General features: G+C 43.4%; 1 protein-coding gene across 4 annotated transcripts in view; it reads right to left on the bottom strand.

The window, feature by feature from the left end:
- RAPGEF5 (Rap guanine nucleotide exchange factor 5) overlaps positions 1-13,673 on the bottom strand; it is a 279,765-nt gene that overhangs the window by 141,207 nt on the left and 124,885 nt on the right. For all 4 annotated transcript variants that reach the window (XR_013960501.1, XM_080666447.1, XM_080666445.1 and 1 more), the window contains exons 4-5: positions 8,995-9,116; positions 7,016-7,184 (exon numbers count right to left, since the gene is read on the bottom strand). Coding sequence is in view for 3 of the 4 variants with exons in the window: in XM_080666447.1 (XP_080522573.1) it covers positions 7,016-7,184; positions 8,995-9,116 (291 nt within the window). In the remaining variant the exon portion in view is untranslated. The remainder of the gene's footprint in view (positions 1-7,015; positions 7,185-8,994; positions 9,117-13,673) is intronic.

Raw genomic sequence — 13,673 nt, forward strand, 5'->3', positions numbered from 1 at the left:
AACAGCTACAATTCTAAAGCTGGCACAACCGGGCCTAAAAGTTCAATTTTTATTCAAATTCCTGTACTACTCTTAAACACTGACGCACTCTGACAAAGATAAGCGATCTGTTACCACACCTGCAATAAGCCTTGCATGTAAACAATGGAAATTTGGGAGGATTTAGCCTTTTCTTGGGAGAAGGGGTGATGAGTAATAGCAAAGATTAACGTCAGCTGACTTCAGAGTCATTTTTATATAAACAATTTCAAGTGATAAATGGACATTTTCTTCACCTTTGATCCCAACACAAAACTTACGCCAAATTCCATCATGAAAAACATTTTTGCGAAACACTAAAAAAAAAAGGTTTGTTTACTCGTGCGTACTTCCTCCTGTCCAAAGACCATAAAATGAAGATCTAATCAGGAAAGTCAAGACTACAAAGGGGAGGTTTGAGATGTACAAATGGCCCACTTGAGGTTGATCTCCTCAATTAGGAAGGGTTAATCCAGCACCATTTCCTAAATGAAGGATGCTGATGGATTTCTCAGGTTGTTTCTACCTGTCAGGTGGACATGGGACAGTTAGGGAAGATAAGGAGAATGAAGGGAACTGAGGTGACAGGACAGTGGGAGGTGCCAGTGTATAGAGGAGGGTGCTAAGGGGACACAGGAACATAAATTTGGAGGTCATCATTGTGGGGATGATATCAAATACAAGACCAGGTGGGGGCACATCCAGATGAGAGAGAAAGTCTGAAGAATGAGCTCTGGGACACTCCCTGCTTAGAGGTCAATGTTTCCAAATGTAGGTTTTATTATTAACAGGTTCGGTGAGGCCAATGATCAGGAGGCAGCTGCCATTGGAAAGATAGGTCAGTTTGGGAAGAATTAACATCCTAATATTGAGTCCTCCAATCTATGAATGTGGATGCATCCTCCACATATTTGTCTTATTTCATTTGGCTTTTGAAATGTTTGGCAGGCATCTTTTGCACGCTTTCTTACGTTTACACCTAAGTGATTCATAGTGGGTTTTTTGTCCTAATACCCAGAAATATAATTGAATTTTGTATATTGACCTTGTATCCTGTGACTGTGCTAAATCCACTTATTAATTCTGGTAAGTTTTTTGTAGACTCTAGGGAATTGTCTATGTATATAATTGTGTTATCTGCAAAGATAGACAGCTGTAGTTTTTTCTTCTCATCTGTATACCTTTTACTTCTTTTTCTTGCTTATTGCACTGGCCAGTACTGGAAAGAAGTGATAAGAAGAGATGTATTAGTCTTGTTCCCAATCTTACTAGGGAAAGACAATTCTTTCTCACTAAGCATCATGTAAATGATAGATTTTATCAGGTTGAGGAAGTTGCCTTATATTCCTAGCTATCTGAGAATATTTTTTATCATGAATGAATTTTGATTTTTCTCAAAAGCTTTATCTGCATTTATGGAGTTTATCATATAAGTTTTATTCTTAGACTGTGAATACAGTGAATTGCATTGATTTTTGAATGCTGAACCATCCTTGTATTTTGGGGATAAACTCCCCTTTTTCATGATGTCTGATCATCCTTATACATTGCTGGATTCTATTTACTAATATTTATTGAGAAAGATTTTTGTGCTTGTATGCATGAGTTGTACTGGTCTGTTTTCTTTTTCTGAAAACATTGTTGTCACTGCCAGGGCAGCTTGGGCAGAACGACTAAGTCAGTTGCTCTTCATTTGTCAAGTAGGGGAACTCCTTGAACATAGAAACAGATCACAGACCATCAACTCTGCATGTCGACTAAGCAGATACAAGACAAAAATGTTACTGTGAAGTCAAATAACAAATTATTTTATTTCTTCCAGCAGGACCTACGTGCAGTGAAGTCGTTCTCTTTAGTCAATGTAAAGGTAATGCGTGGCTTCCCTGTGGATTTGCAGACCCTGAAATCGATCTGAGCCATGCTTCCCTATCTCTTAAAGCTGAGCTCTGCTGGGTGCAGCCCCCTGCTCCTGTCACATCACACACCTTGCACTGCCTCAACATGCCACCCGTTTCCCAGCCTCCTGCCCACACCGTTCCCTCCGCCTCAATGCCCTTCTGCTTCTCCGTTTCGAGCATGGAATCGTGAATGCCGAGAAATCCGCCTCAACCCACTGGGCCAAGCGTCGTCCCCCAGAGTTGGTTAGTGAGGGGTCTGAACGCTAGCACACGCGTCAATTAAGTGCACTGCTCCAGCGCAGTAACAGCAATGAACGGGACTGATTTCTTAAAACTCAGTTAGAATCAGGCAGAGCCAGACTGGGAGGCAATGAGAGGGGCTGTCTCGGCAGAGGCCGAGCGGCTGGATGCGGGGTCTGTGGAAGCTCCCGCTCAGGAGCAGGAGCAAGGCCAGCGGGCACCCAGAGGGCAGACCAGCCAGGCAGGACCCCAGGCACTGGGCAGGCCAGGACAGAAAGATCCATGACACCAGCCTCAGGCTCGATGGCAGGGGCAGCAGAGCACCCCAGGGTCACCTCAGGGCTCACTAGGGAACTGGCTGCCCACACACGAGGCAGCACCAGCGAGGAGGGTAGGGGGCCCACCCTGACACGAGAGCCTCCTCTCGGGGCCCGGGGCCCACGCCACGCACCGTACGCCCGCTGAGGAACCCGAGAGGGCGCGGAGAGGCAGCCTTTTCACCACCATATGCTAACAGATAACTAGAGGGCCCTTTAACTGCACTTGAGTAGGATGACTTGACTGAGCAGATTATCAATACGGGCTTCTTTTCCTTCGGTCTGGCTGTCTATCAGGATGAAGGCTTATTGGGGAGCAGACAGACTGCTCGGAGAAAACCGAGGAAGCTACATTCTTTATATGTGTCTGAGCGCGGCGTGAGTCTGATTTTAGCAATCCTCTACAGCTCTTTTAAAAACGGCATCAATGCTGACTGTCCTGGAATTGGTAGAGTTTAGTTTGAGGTACTAGTATCACAAAGGTCAGTAGAAGGACCAGGAGACCGGCTTTTGGCTCGTGAGTGGTCAACCTCGATTAGTGAACCGAGCAGACGTTAGAGGGCATTCAGTAGAATGGATAGCAAGCAGAGGGTAACAGCTGAACGGACAGGACTAAGAAGACAGAAAAATGGAAAAAGATTTTGATACAAACAGCAAGAACAGTAAGTTACTAAAAGACAGACAGACATGGACTGGAGACATCCTGGAAGTTTTGCAGTGAAAGTAGGACTTGGGCTCCCCCTTGAGGGGTGGGTAGAATTTGACTGGACAAGAAAGAAGCTGAGGAGAGAGCACAGCATCTTATGGGCCTGAGGGAACACGTGGGTGTGGGGCGGGGCGGAATGAACGGGGATCACGGGTTGGAGCAGGAGTTATGACTGGATCAGATGCATGAAACCACAGGAAGGCCTGTGACACCTGAAAGAGGGCAATGTCTCCAGGCACCTTTTTTTCTGACTATGCTTTATTCTAAGTCTGGATAACCTTTACTCGAAGTCTGGCTTTCCAAAATTTGGCCGAAAACATTCTACCTGTGGGTCACCTGTGGGTCACAACCCACAGGTTGAGAACCGCTGCTGTAGAGCCTAAGACCATCGGAAAACACAGATATTTACATTACGATTCATTAACAGTAGCAAAATTACAGTTATGAAGTAGCAACGAAAATAATTTTATGGTTGGGGGTCACCACAACATGAGGAACTGTATTAAAGGGTCGCGGCATTAGAAAGGAGAACCACTGGTAGCAGTTGGCTTATAGATCTACTGCAGAAAAAAAATGCATGTCCGTCCTCTCTCTCCAGAAGAGACTTGCAGTGGTTCAGTAATTTTATCTGTTTATAGTTAGGACTTACAATGTGGAACAGATAGACCCATAGCTTCCTAATGACCCAATTTTCCCAGAGAAATTTCTACTCCCAAATGCGCATGTTCACACCAACATAAAACATTTGCTGACAGACAAGGCACGCTACAGTGATTCTCAACTCTAGAGGCATGACATTTGTGTTCAGGGACCAGTGTGACATATACTGGAAGCAACCTGGACTAAATATTAAGACCCCATTTTTTAAAACACTTTCCTTTTCAGAACTTAGAATAGACCTAGGATTTCCCTATATACAAAGCCGCCTCATTCACTGGCATTCCAGTCTGCTGAGTGAGGAGAAAGGACTGGAGCTACAGCATGAGGCCGGCTTGCGAGTTGAGTTCAGTTGCCCCTGTGCCCGTGGGGATGCACCCAGTTCCATCTTGCCCTCAGGACAGGGAACGGTTAAGAGCTGCTAAAGTATGCCGGAGCCAGAGCAAGGCACAGCCACCTCTAGCTTAAGGAGCAGGCCACACCTTCTTAGAAAGCGTGTTCAAGTTCATTGAAATGCTCCTGGGCTTTTCTCAGGAAACTTCTGACCCACATTAAAAGCACATTACACTACAGGACATTTTCCGTACTTAGACAGCTGAGTGGGGAGTAAATATTTGAAGGTTGCGTTACCCTTGCAAGGTCCTCTGTAAACAGCGGTGGTGAATTCATAACCATTTCAGCGTCAATCTAACATTTTTATAGTTTCCATTTGTACCATCTCAGAAAGGGAAGCTAGAATGACCCCCATACCACCTAGGAACCCGGGATCAGGTGCTAAAAGCATGGGCATTAGAGCCACAGAGACAAGCACTCAAATCCCAAACACTCCACGCACTTGTATGTCCTTGGACAGGTTATCTGACTTCTGTGCTTCAGTTTCCTCACTTATAAAATAAGAAAAACAGTAGTAACTGTCTTACAGGATTCATCTGAAGATAAAATAATGAATATAGAGCAGTGGTTCCCAACGTGGGGCAAATGCCCCAACAGGGGGGCAATTTGATTTTTAAGGGGGACAATTCTAGAATGAGTTATTAACAGTGAATTTTTTTTATTTCTTATGGTTCCAGGGGCCTCATGCACAATATATATATTGTGACATATTTATGCCTTTCAGTACTCTAGTATATGTTTTGAAACTTTATTTGCTATTTTTTTCATATCACTTCATATTATTTTTAAAAATAATTTCTCAATGATGTCTTCCTCAATACTTCAACTGTCCGTTCATTCTTTTATTTTTCTCTTTCATGGATGCCATGTACTTTGGAAACTTGTTTAGACCAAGTTAATGCCTTTTAGGCTTCCTCCACATGAATAGGAGTTCATTTTTTGAATAATAAGAATTATATGTCACAGGGGGGCATCAGGATTTTAGAGATGCTTAGGTGGGGAATGGCCAAAAAAAGGTTGGGAACCACTGATATAGAGAATTTAGCATAGTTCCTGATATAAAATGTGTTCTCTACAATCAAACTTTCCATTAGCCCAGTGTCTCATTAGTATTCTGATACTTATTTTTCTAAAAGCCTATATTAACTGTTCAGTGTTGTATTTTTTCTCATTTTGTTAATTCTCACCAGGAGGATATTTTCTCCATTGATTGTGAGAGAGAATGGAAGGGAGGAAGGAGGAGAAGAAGAAGAGAGAAATATCAATGTGAGAGAGACACATTGATTGGTTGCCTCCCGCATGTGCCGCGACCTGGGCTAGGGATTGAACATGCAACCCAGATATGTGTCCTTGCTCAGGAATGGAACCTGAGACTCCTCGGTGCTGGGGCCGACACTTTAATCACTGAGCCACACCAGCCAGGGCTCCCTGTCCTTTTTAACAAGGGTAACTTATCTTTGTTATGGGTGTAGGTCTTTCTCCTAGAACCTGCGTTCTTACCCAGGAGATGAGGATAATACTACTTGCCCTGCTAACTGAAAGAGTCAACAGTTTGGGAATGTATTCTAAAAACTAAATATGTAAAAGTTATTAACTGAAATTTTTTTTTAAATATATTTTATTGATTTTTCACAGAGACGAAGGGAGAGGGATAGAGAGTTAGAAACATCGATGAGAGAGAAACATCGATCAGCTGCCTCCTGCACACCCCCCACCAGGGATGTGCCCGCAACCAAGGCACATGCCCTTGACCGGAATCGAACCTGGGACCCTTCAGTCCGCAGGCCGACGCTCTATCCACTGAGCCAAACCGGTTTCGGCTAACTGAAATTTTTAATCTGCAATACACTATAGTTAAGTAAGCTTGTCATTAATGGTGTGGACAGTTTTGAGTTGCACTTGCAACATGTCAGAGAGGAAAAGAATTTTTGTGGATGTCCTTGGTTTTTGTCTCCCCACAATGGGGCCCCCATGTCAGAATGCCATATCATGACAAGTCTTTATTCCCAAACCTTCTCTAAAATGAGTTAATTTTAATTCATTTTAATCATATAGTGACTCAGTATCTTCATGTGTTTTATTTTTTAATATCACCCGAGGATATTTTTTCCATTGATTTTCAGAAAGAGTAGAAGGGAGGAAAGGAGAGAGGGAGGGAGGGTAGGAGGGAGGGAGAAGAAAACATTTGGATGTGAGAGAGACACATCAATTGTTGCCTCCCACATGCACCCCAAACCAGGGCTGGGGATTGAACTGCAACCCAGGTATGTGCCCTTGACGGGAAATCGAACCTGAGACCCTTCGGTGCACAAGCTGATGCTCTAACCACTGAACTCACAAGCCAGGGCTATGACTGATGTTTCAGTTTGCCAAATGTTGCTTCTAGATTATTTCCCTAAATGTCTGTTGAGCTCTTTCTTAGGAAAGCCATGACTTGGGTAGTGAATAAGATATGAGTTACTATTTTATTCTCAACTCAAGTCAAATTATGTTTATTTCTAATTTAGATCATCTACTCATATAGCAATAATTAAATTAGGTGCAGCATGGTGTAGCTGGAAAGGCAAGGACTTCTGAGATTTGAATATTAAATCAGTCATTTAATAGCTGATTTCATTTTAAGTAATTTATTTTACCTTTCTGAACTTGCATCTGAGAAATGGGACTAGAACAGCTACCTTTTAAAGGAGATAGTAATCTTAAAGAGCAAAGGACAATTCCCAGACACAGTAAATGTTCTTAACGTGAGAATAATTTAACCACAGAACAAAACAGCACCCACTTACAGTTCACAGATGCCAGCTCTGGTGCGAATGAGAGGCACAAGCTGCAGTAACATTTTGACCCCATTTTGCCACTCTTCTTCTCGTTCGAATTCACAGTATAGGTAGCTACATTCATCAGATGAAAACTGATAGAAAACATAGGTGTCCTGAAAGTATAAATGCTGGTCCACTGTTGGAAAGAAAAAAGGTGTGGATCAGTTTTTTAAAGTATATTATTTAAAGAGTCGTAAACCAAATACTAAGCTGAAAGTAATACTGAGTACTATTCGCCAGGGGTGGGACTATAATCACACAGTCTAAGTCTATTCCTGTTCACAATTCCAGTGACGAATCTATTTTTATTATTTGAAGCTTTGACCAGCATATTCACACATATTTTATCACTTTTCTGCTTTAAGGGACAGGTAAAATCTGTAGTTATCCAAAGACAGTGAGGAGGTATTTCTTTAGGGTCTCAAAGCAGACTGATACATGTAATTACTTTAGTGGAACACAAGTACAACATGGTGGCAAGTTCTAGTTCAGTGGTTCTCAACGAGGGTGACTGCGCCCTCCCCAGGGAACACTTGGCAATGTCTAGAGACGTTCTTGGTTGTCACAGCAAGGGGGTGCTACTGACATCTGGTGGGTGGAAGAAAGAGATGCTACTACACATTCTACAAGGTACGGGCCAGTCCCTTACAACTAAGAACTATCTAGCCCAAAATGTTAACACTATCAAGGTTGGTAAACACCATTTTAAAGGAATTGGGACTGGGGACTTTTCAAAAAAAATATTAACACAAAATGTTTTGTGGAATCTCTCAAGCAAGCTGATAACATTGCTCAAAGGTAGCTAAATGATCTACACTAATAAAAGAGAAAATGCAAATTGACTGTCACTTCGCTTCGCCCACCAGCCAATCAGGAGTGAGTATGCAAATTAAGACGGTGGTGGCCCCTCCCCCCAGCTGCTCCCGGCCTCTGGGCAACATGAATGCAGGCACGGAGTGGCTGGGTGGGGCAGGAAGCCTGCTATGAAGGGGAGGGTAGAGGGTGAGGTCGGAGGGAGCTACAGGAGCAGCGCTCTGCCCAAAGTGAAGACTGAAGGTGGCACAGAGCAAAGGCCGGGGTCCTGGGTGCTGGAGGAAAACCGGTGCCAGCAGCCAGGGGAAGGAAGGCCTATTGCACAAGTCTCTTCATGCAATGGGCCTCTAGTTTTCTAAATAAGAGAATCAGGTGTTAGTTATTATTTACTCACTAAGATTATACCCCTAACCCCATCTGAACCACTCTTCCACCGTGGGTCTTGGGTTATGCCTTTCTGAACCTTACTATGTTCTCTGGACCTCAATATTTATTACCTAAAGAAAAAAAAGGAAGTGGGGTGGGCAACCAACATTGACCAACGAGCAACTCTGTGAAAGAGCTAAAAAAAAAAAAAATCAGATTGCATCACTCCTATTCTCCAAAACCCTGGGCTCAACAAAGAAAAGAGATATCAACTATCTTTTTAGTTTCTAGTTAACAGCAATTTTATGTTCTGTTTAAACAGCTAATTTTTATAGGTCATATCTCTAACTGTTCATGATTACTTAGTCAATCAAAATGGCATACACATTCCACTCATAAAATCAGTCTCTGATGATAATTCTAAGTAAAGCAAGATAAATCACACATTTAGGGCAACTAAAAATGTCACTGATTTAAAAAAATTGTGATCAGCATTTTGAGTAGAGAAGGGAGGGGGGGGTACGCGAACAACTCTTACAGGCAGATAGATGTCTATGAATCAGCAGGTACCTAACTATTTTTACAAAAAGTGTGAGAGAAATAACAATCAAAAGATGACCTATCACTTTTATTTATAAAATAAGAGAGAATGCAAATATTTATCTGCAAAACCAATGTGCATCCAGGTAACTAGAATATCAAGTATATTTTGGTCTGGCCACTTAATAAAATAATGATTCTGTGCCTTCCAAACATGTCCTACTAACCTGATGACAGAATCCCCATGTCCAGTAGGAGCTGCCAGACCCCTATGGCCGTGGATCTGCACTGGACGAAAGGACAGTGTTCCAGAAGCCAGTCGACCAGTTCTGATCCAACACAGCTTCGCCTGCAAAAAACAAAGCCATTCACATGAGACATTGTGGCCACTCATTTGCCAAAAAATTGGTATTTAACAGCATCCCTCTCATGTGCTTGCTTTTTAAAACAAGTGACTCAATAATACATGACATGTACCTCTGATTCATTCCACTTTCAGATTTTAGCTCAAATATTACTTCCTTAGAGAGACTTGGAATCAAATTCTCTTATACTTTTTCTTCAAGTCACCTAACATTTAATAATGATACGTCTTTCTGAATGAATAATATCTGCATTCTTCACTTAAGAATACATTTCAGAAGACCAAGGACTATGCAGTATAACTCACTATTATACCCCAACAACTAGGACAGTCCAAGTACACAGTAAGTTCTCAAAATACCTAAGTTTGCATAAATTAAAAAATGAATTTAGCAGTCCTTTATAGAAAGATAATGCTTCTGCCTTGGCAAGACAAGTACCTCAAGTTGGTGGTGATAGATTTTGGTTCCACCATTTACAGATTTTTATCTAGTCTCTTCTTTTTTTCAAATGCAATATTTAATATAAGAGACAGAATATCAAACTATATTTACTGTTTACAGTAGTAAAGGACAACAAAGAATGTACAAATTGTGAACAAACAGCAGAGCCAGCAGCCACCACATCCACACCCCAACAGCAAAACACAAAGGAAAGGCAAGACTCTGGGCAAGCAAGAGATGATGGTCCCGGTCGCTCTGTCCAGGCACCAGAACGAGGCAGAGCAGGGCCATCAGGCAGCAGGGGTTCCATAGAGAAGGGCAGGAGGAGAACTGAACGTTTAATAGGCACAGGTTCCAAAATGTTTCACAGAAATGAAACCACAGCCAATGCCAGGAAACAGCAGAGCACAGCCCGTGAGAACAACAAGAAGTCGTCTTTGCACGGGGCCCATTTGTAACCACTCTTTGAAGTAGCTCTTTGACACAAGAACATCAGCAATACTTAATCGTACTTTTTTATAGAAAGACCATAATTATTCATCAGAAGCAAATACTGGAAGAAATCTGAAGCCACAATACCACTGCCAACGGAGAAATATGGGAATTGCTTTCCTCTGTATTAAAAGGGGACACCTGTGGGGGGGGGGGGGGGCTGTAAGAGATCAACCGAAGGACTTGTATGCATGCATATAAGCATAACTAATGGATACAAGACACTGGGGGTGACAGGTAAGGGCATGTACTGGGGGAAGGGGAGGCCGGGGGGAGGTCAATGGGGGGAAAAAAAAGGAGACATATGTACTACTATTTGTAATACTTCAAACAATTAAAAAAATAAAAATAAAAGGGGACACCTGCAACTAATACAAAATAATATGGAATATAAACTGTAATTGAAAACTTTTTTTAAAAAGGAAGGGGGAAAGCCAGTATCTGCTGTGCCCTGTTTTGCCCATGCACTATTAGGGGCCCTGGGCCTGGCCCTACGCCACGGGACACGAGAGGAACTGAGCGCCCAGGCCCATGCTACTGAGGGACTCAGGTATTTTCCTTTTCACCTTTTAAAAAGCATTCCAGCCCTAACCGGTTTGGCTCAGTGGATAGAGCGTCGGCCTGCGGACTCAAGGGTCCCAGTTTCGATTCCGGTCAAGGGCATGTACCTTGGTTGCGGGCACATTCCCGGTAGGGAGTGTGCAGGAGGCAGCTGATCGATGTTTCTCTCTCCTCGATGTTTCTAACTCTCTATCTCTCTCTCTTCCTCTCTGTAAAATATCAATAAAATATATTTTTAAAAAGCATTCCTGTATTCTCCCTTCAACTTTACCATATTCTCACAAACTTGCAATATTTAGCATTGAAGAAACCTACAGGACAGTAAGTGGACCTACAAGAAACAGTTAAGTGGAGGTTTGTCTCCCCACAATGCTCCCAAAACTTGCCCCCCCCCCCACAGAAGCACCCCCACTTTGGTGATGTGAGCGCTCTACAATGGAATAAGCAGGGGGGTAAGATCCCCGTCTAAACTAAAAAGGGACATTCACACAACAAGCTTCGGGGAAATGTTGTAAGAGGGGGGGAGACAAAAATGAGAGCAAAAGCAAACCCCCAAAACCTTGCAACTCATTTTCCTAAACACATGACACTGGCTGGCCCGGTTCCAGGTAAGGATTCGCCCCTGCAGAGTGTTTTGAGTGGCACCCGCAGGATGTCACAGGGGAAAGGAATTTTTGTGGATGTCCTTGGTTCCTGCAGGCTCCTTGGTGATTGGCATGGTCACGTGTTCAACAGCAAATGCTAGGACGGTGACAAAGTGGGCTGGCCCCTCTATAGACCACACCCCACGCGTCAGCCAGTCACCCTTGAGCCTCCTGTCGGCTGCTGGAACACGGCCATGGTGTCTTCTTCATCCTCCATGTCCAACGGGACTGGGGTATCTGCTTCATTCACTGGCTGCCCATCGAACCGGAATCTAATCTGTCTCATTGGCCAGCCCTGCCGCTCGCAGGAGGCCTTCATCAGATTGCTCAGTGGGGTGTGTCTCTTAATCTTGAACTGGACCACGGGGCCATCCTGCCTGGCCACTTTCAGATTGATGTGGTCATTCTCTGTCTTCACTCCCTCCTTGGGCTGCTCCTTGGACGTGGCTTCGCATGGTTGCGGGGCAGTGGGGCGGCAGGGGATTAGGCAGTGCAGCAGCTGGCGAAGGGCGAGTCACCTCTAGACCCACCGCTCTCCCACCACAACTGCTCGCGGGGCCGCGCTTTGTCCCCCAAATCCTGGAGCACCTGTTGGCCGTTGTGAGGTCACGTGACAAACACATGTGCAGGACATGCGTGCCCTGGGCATCGAGCGCACGCCCAGTTGGGACGAGGTTCTGGCTAGTCTCTTTTTTAAAAAAAACAACAGTTTTAATTGATTTTGGGGGAGAGGAATGGAAAAGAAGAGAGAAACATCTATGTGAAAGAAAAATTGATCGGCTGCCTCCTGCACGCCCTACTTGGATGCCCCTACTCGGGACTGAGTGCACAATCTGGGCGTGTACCCTGACCTGGAATCGAACCAGCGACCTTCTAGCGCATGGGGTGACGCCCAAGCAGCTGAGCCACACCGGCCAGGGCTTATCTAGTCTCTTTAATGAGAACAAAATAATTCCAAGAGGGTTCGGCAAAGCTGGAACACAGTGGGTGATAGAGAATTTTGTTTGCTACTTTTCAGAGATTAAATCTTAGAGTTTGTCTCAAAGGGCAATCCATTTGACTGTGAATCTTTTTAATGTAATCTAAGCAATCTAGCTAAGGAACCTAGATCATAACACCCACAAATGCAGATGTGTGTGAAGGATTCCACTAACCACACACACACAACATAGTCTCTGTAACCTGTCCTCAAATATACAACTATATTCAAAGACTGTCCAATCTTGGTGTTACAACAAGTATCTCATGCCCCCTTTCCATCTTTATGAGCCTGTGATGAGAAACCCAAAGAGGAAAGCTTGCTGAAATGTAGATTTGCATTTGCAGAAATTTCATTGAATCCCACTCTCTCTTATGAGAAATTGTCACCAGAATGATTTTTAAAAAGATGACGTATCATGTAAATGGCTATGTTCATTCTACATTTGGTATTTAAGGACCAAAAGATGTAAACTTTATTTGTATTCCTAAAACAGAAAAATATTGCCTATCTCCTGTGATTGGCATAGGCACAGACAGCTAGAAATCACACAGTAACCAACAAAACAAAGATATGCCATGAGACGCTACATTTTCTAGAGTGAAGAAAAAAAAAAGCTTTTTCTGTTGAGAGATCTGATCAAACATTCTAGCTTTTGATAATGCATCACAGTTTTTAGGTACAGTGCTACTGTTTGTAAGATGCTCTAAGGCAATTAAGGCAATACCGGACATGTTTAATTGCAGGTTAGCATTAAGACATTAAACAGATTAACAGTCAAATAAATGGATGTGTTTTTTTTAAACAAAATGAGAAAACAGATCACAACAAAACAGTCAATTAGACCAATATTAACTTCTAATTCGATAGGACACCTATCATGTGAAAGGCTTAAAGTGTTAATTAATTCCTCAACACCTCTGTCAATTAGCCAGCATCTTCACACTAATTGCTCGAAGCACAGTTATCACACGGATTAAACACTGTATCGTTTGTAATCCTTATTCTCAGAACAGTCCAGCTCCTCAACCTACTGTGTGGAACATGAAAGGACATGATGGAACATTTACTGAATAAACCAAACTGTTAAATTGCAAAAGGATGGGTGGGCGTGCATGTTTGTTCACAGGTGATGGCGGAGAAATTTCTCAGACGGGGGCTCCTCAAAATCATGGTTAAGCATTACCTGAGAGATCTGGCTAACCTGCAGATTCTGAGGCAGGACGGCCGGGTGGGGCCCGAGAGTCCTCGATTCTAACTGGCTCCCTGGTGATGCTGGTGACCACAAAGCCCCAACCCCCAGCTCTACCTTGTCATTGGGAAGAGCTCACTCTGTTTGGGGGTCAGGGCTGAGTCCATATGTGAAAACACAGCAATGCCCTGACGGCAGTTAGCAAGGAGGTGAGATGCCTCTGCATTTAACT

The sequence above is a fragment of the Plecotus auritus genome, assembly GCF_963455305.1.
Source record: "Plecotus auritus genome assembly, chromosome: 4".
NCBI classification, from domain to species: Eukaryota; Metazoa; Chordata; class Mammalia; order Chiroptera; family Vespertilionidae; genus Plecotus; species Plecotus auritus.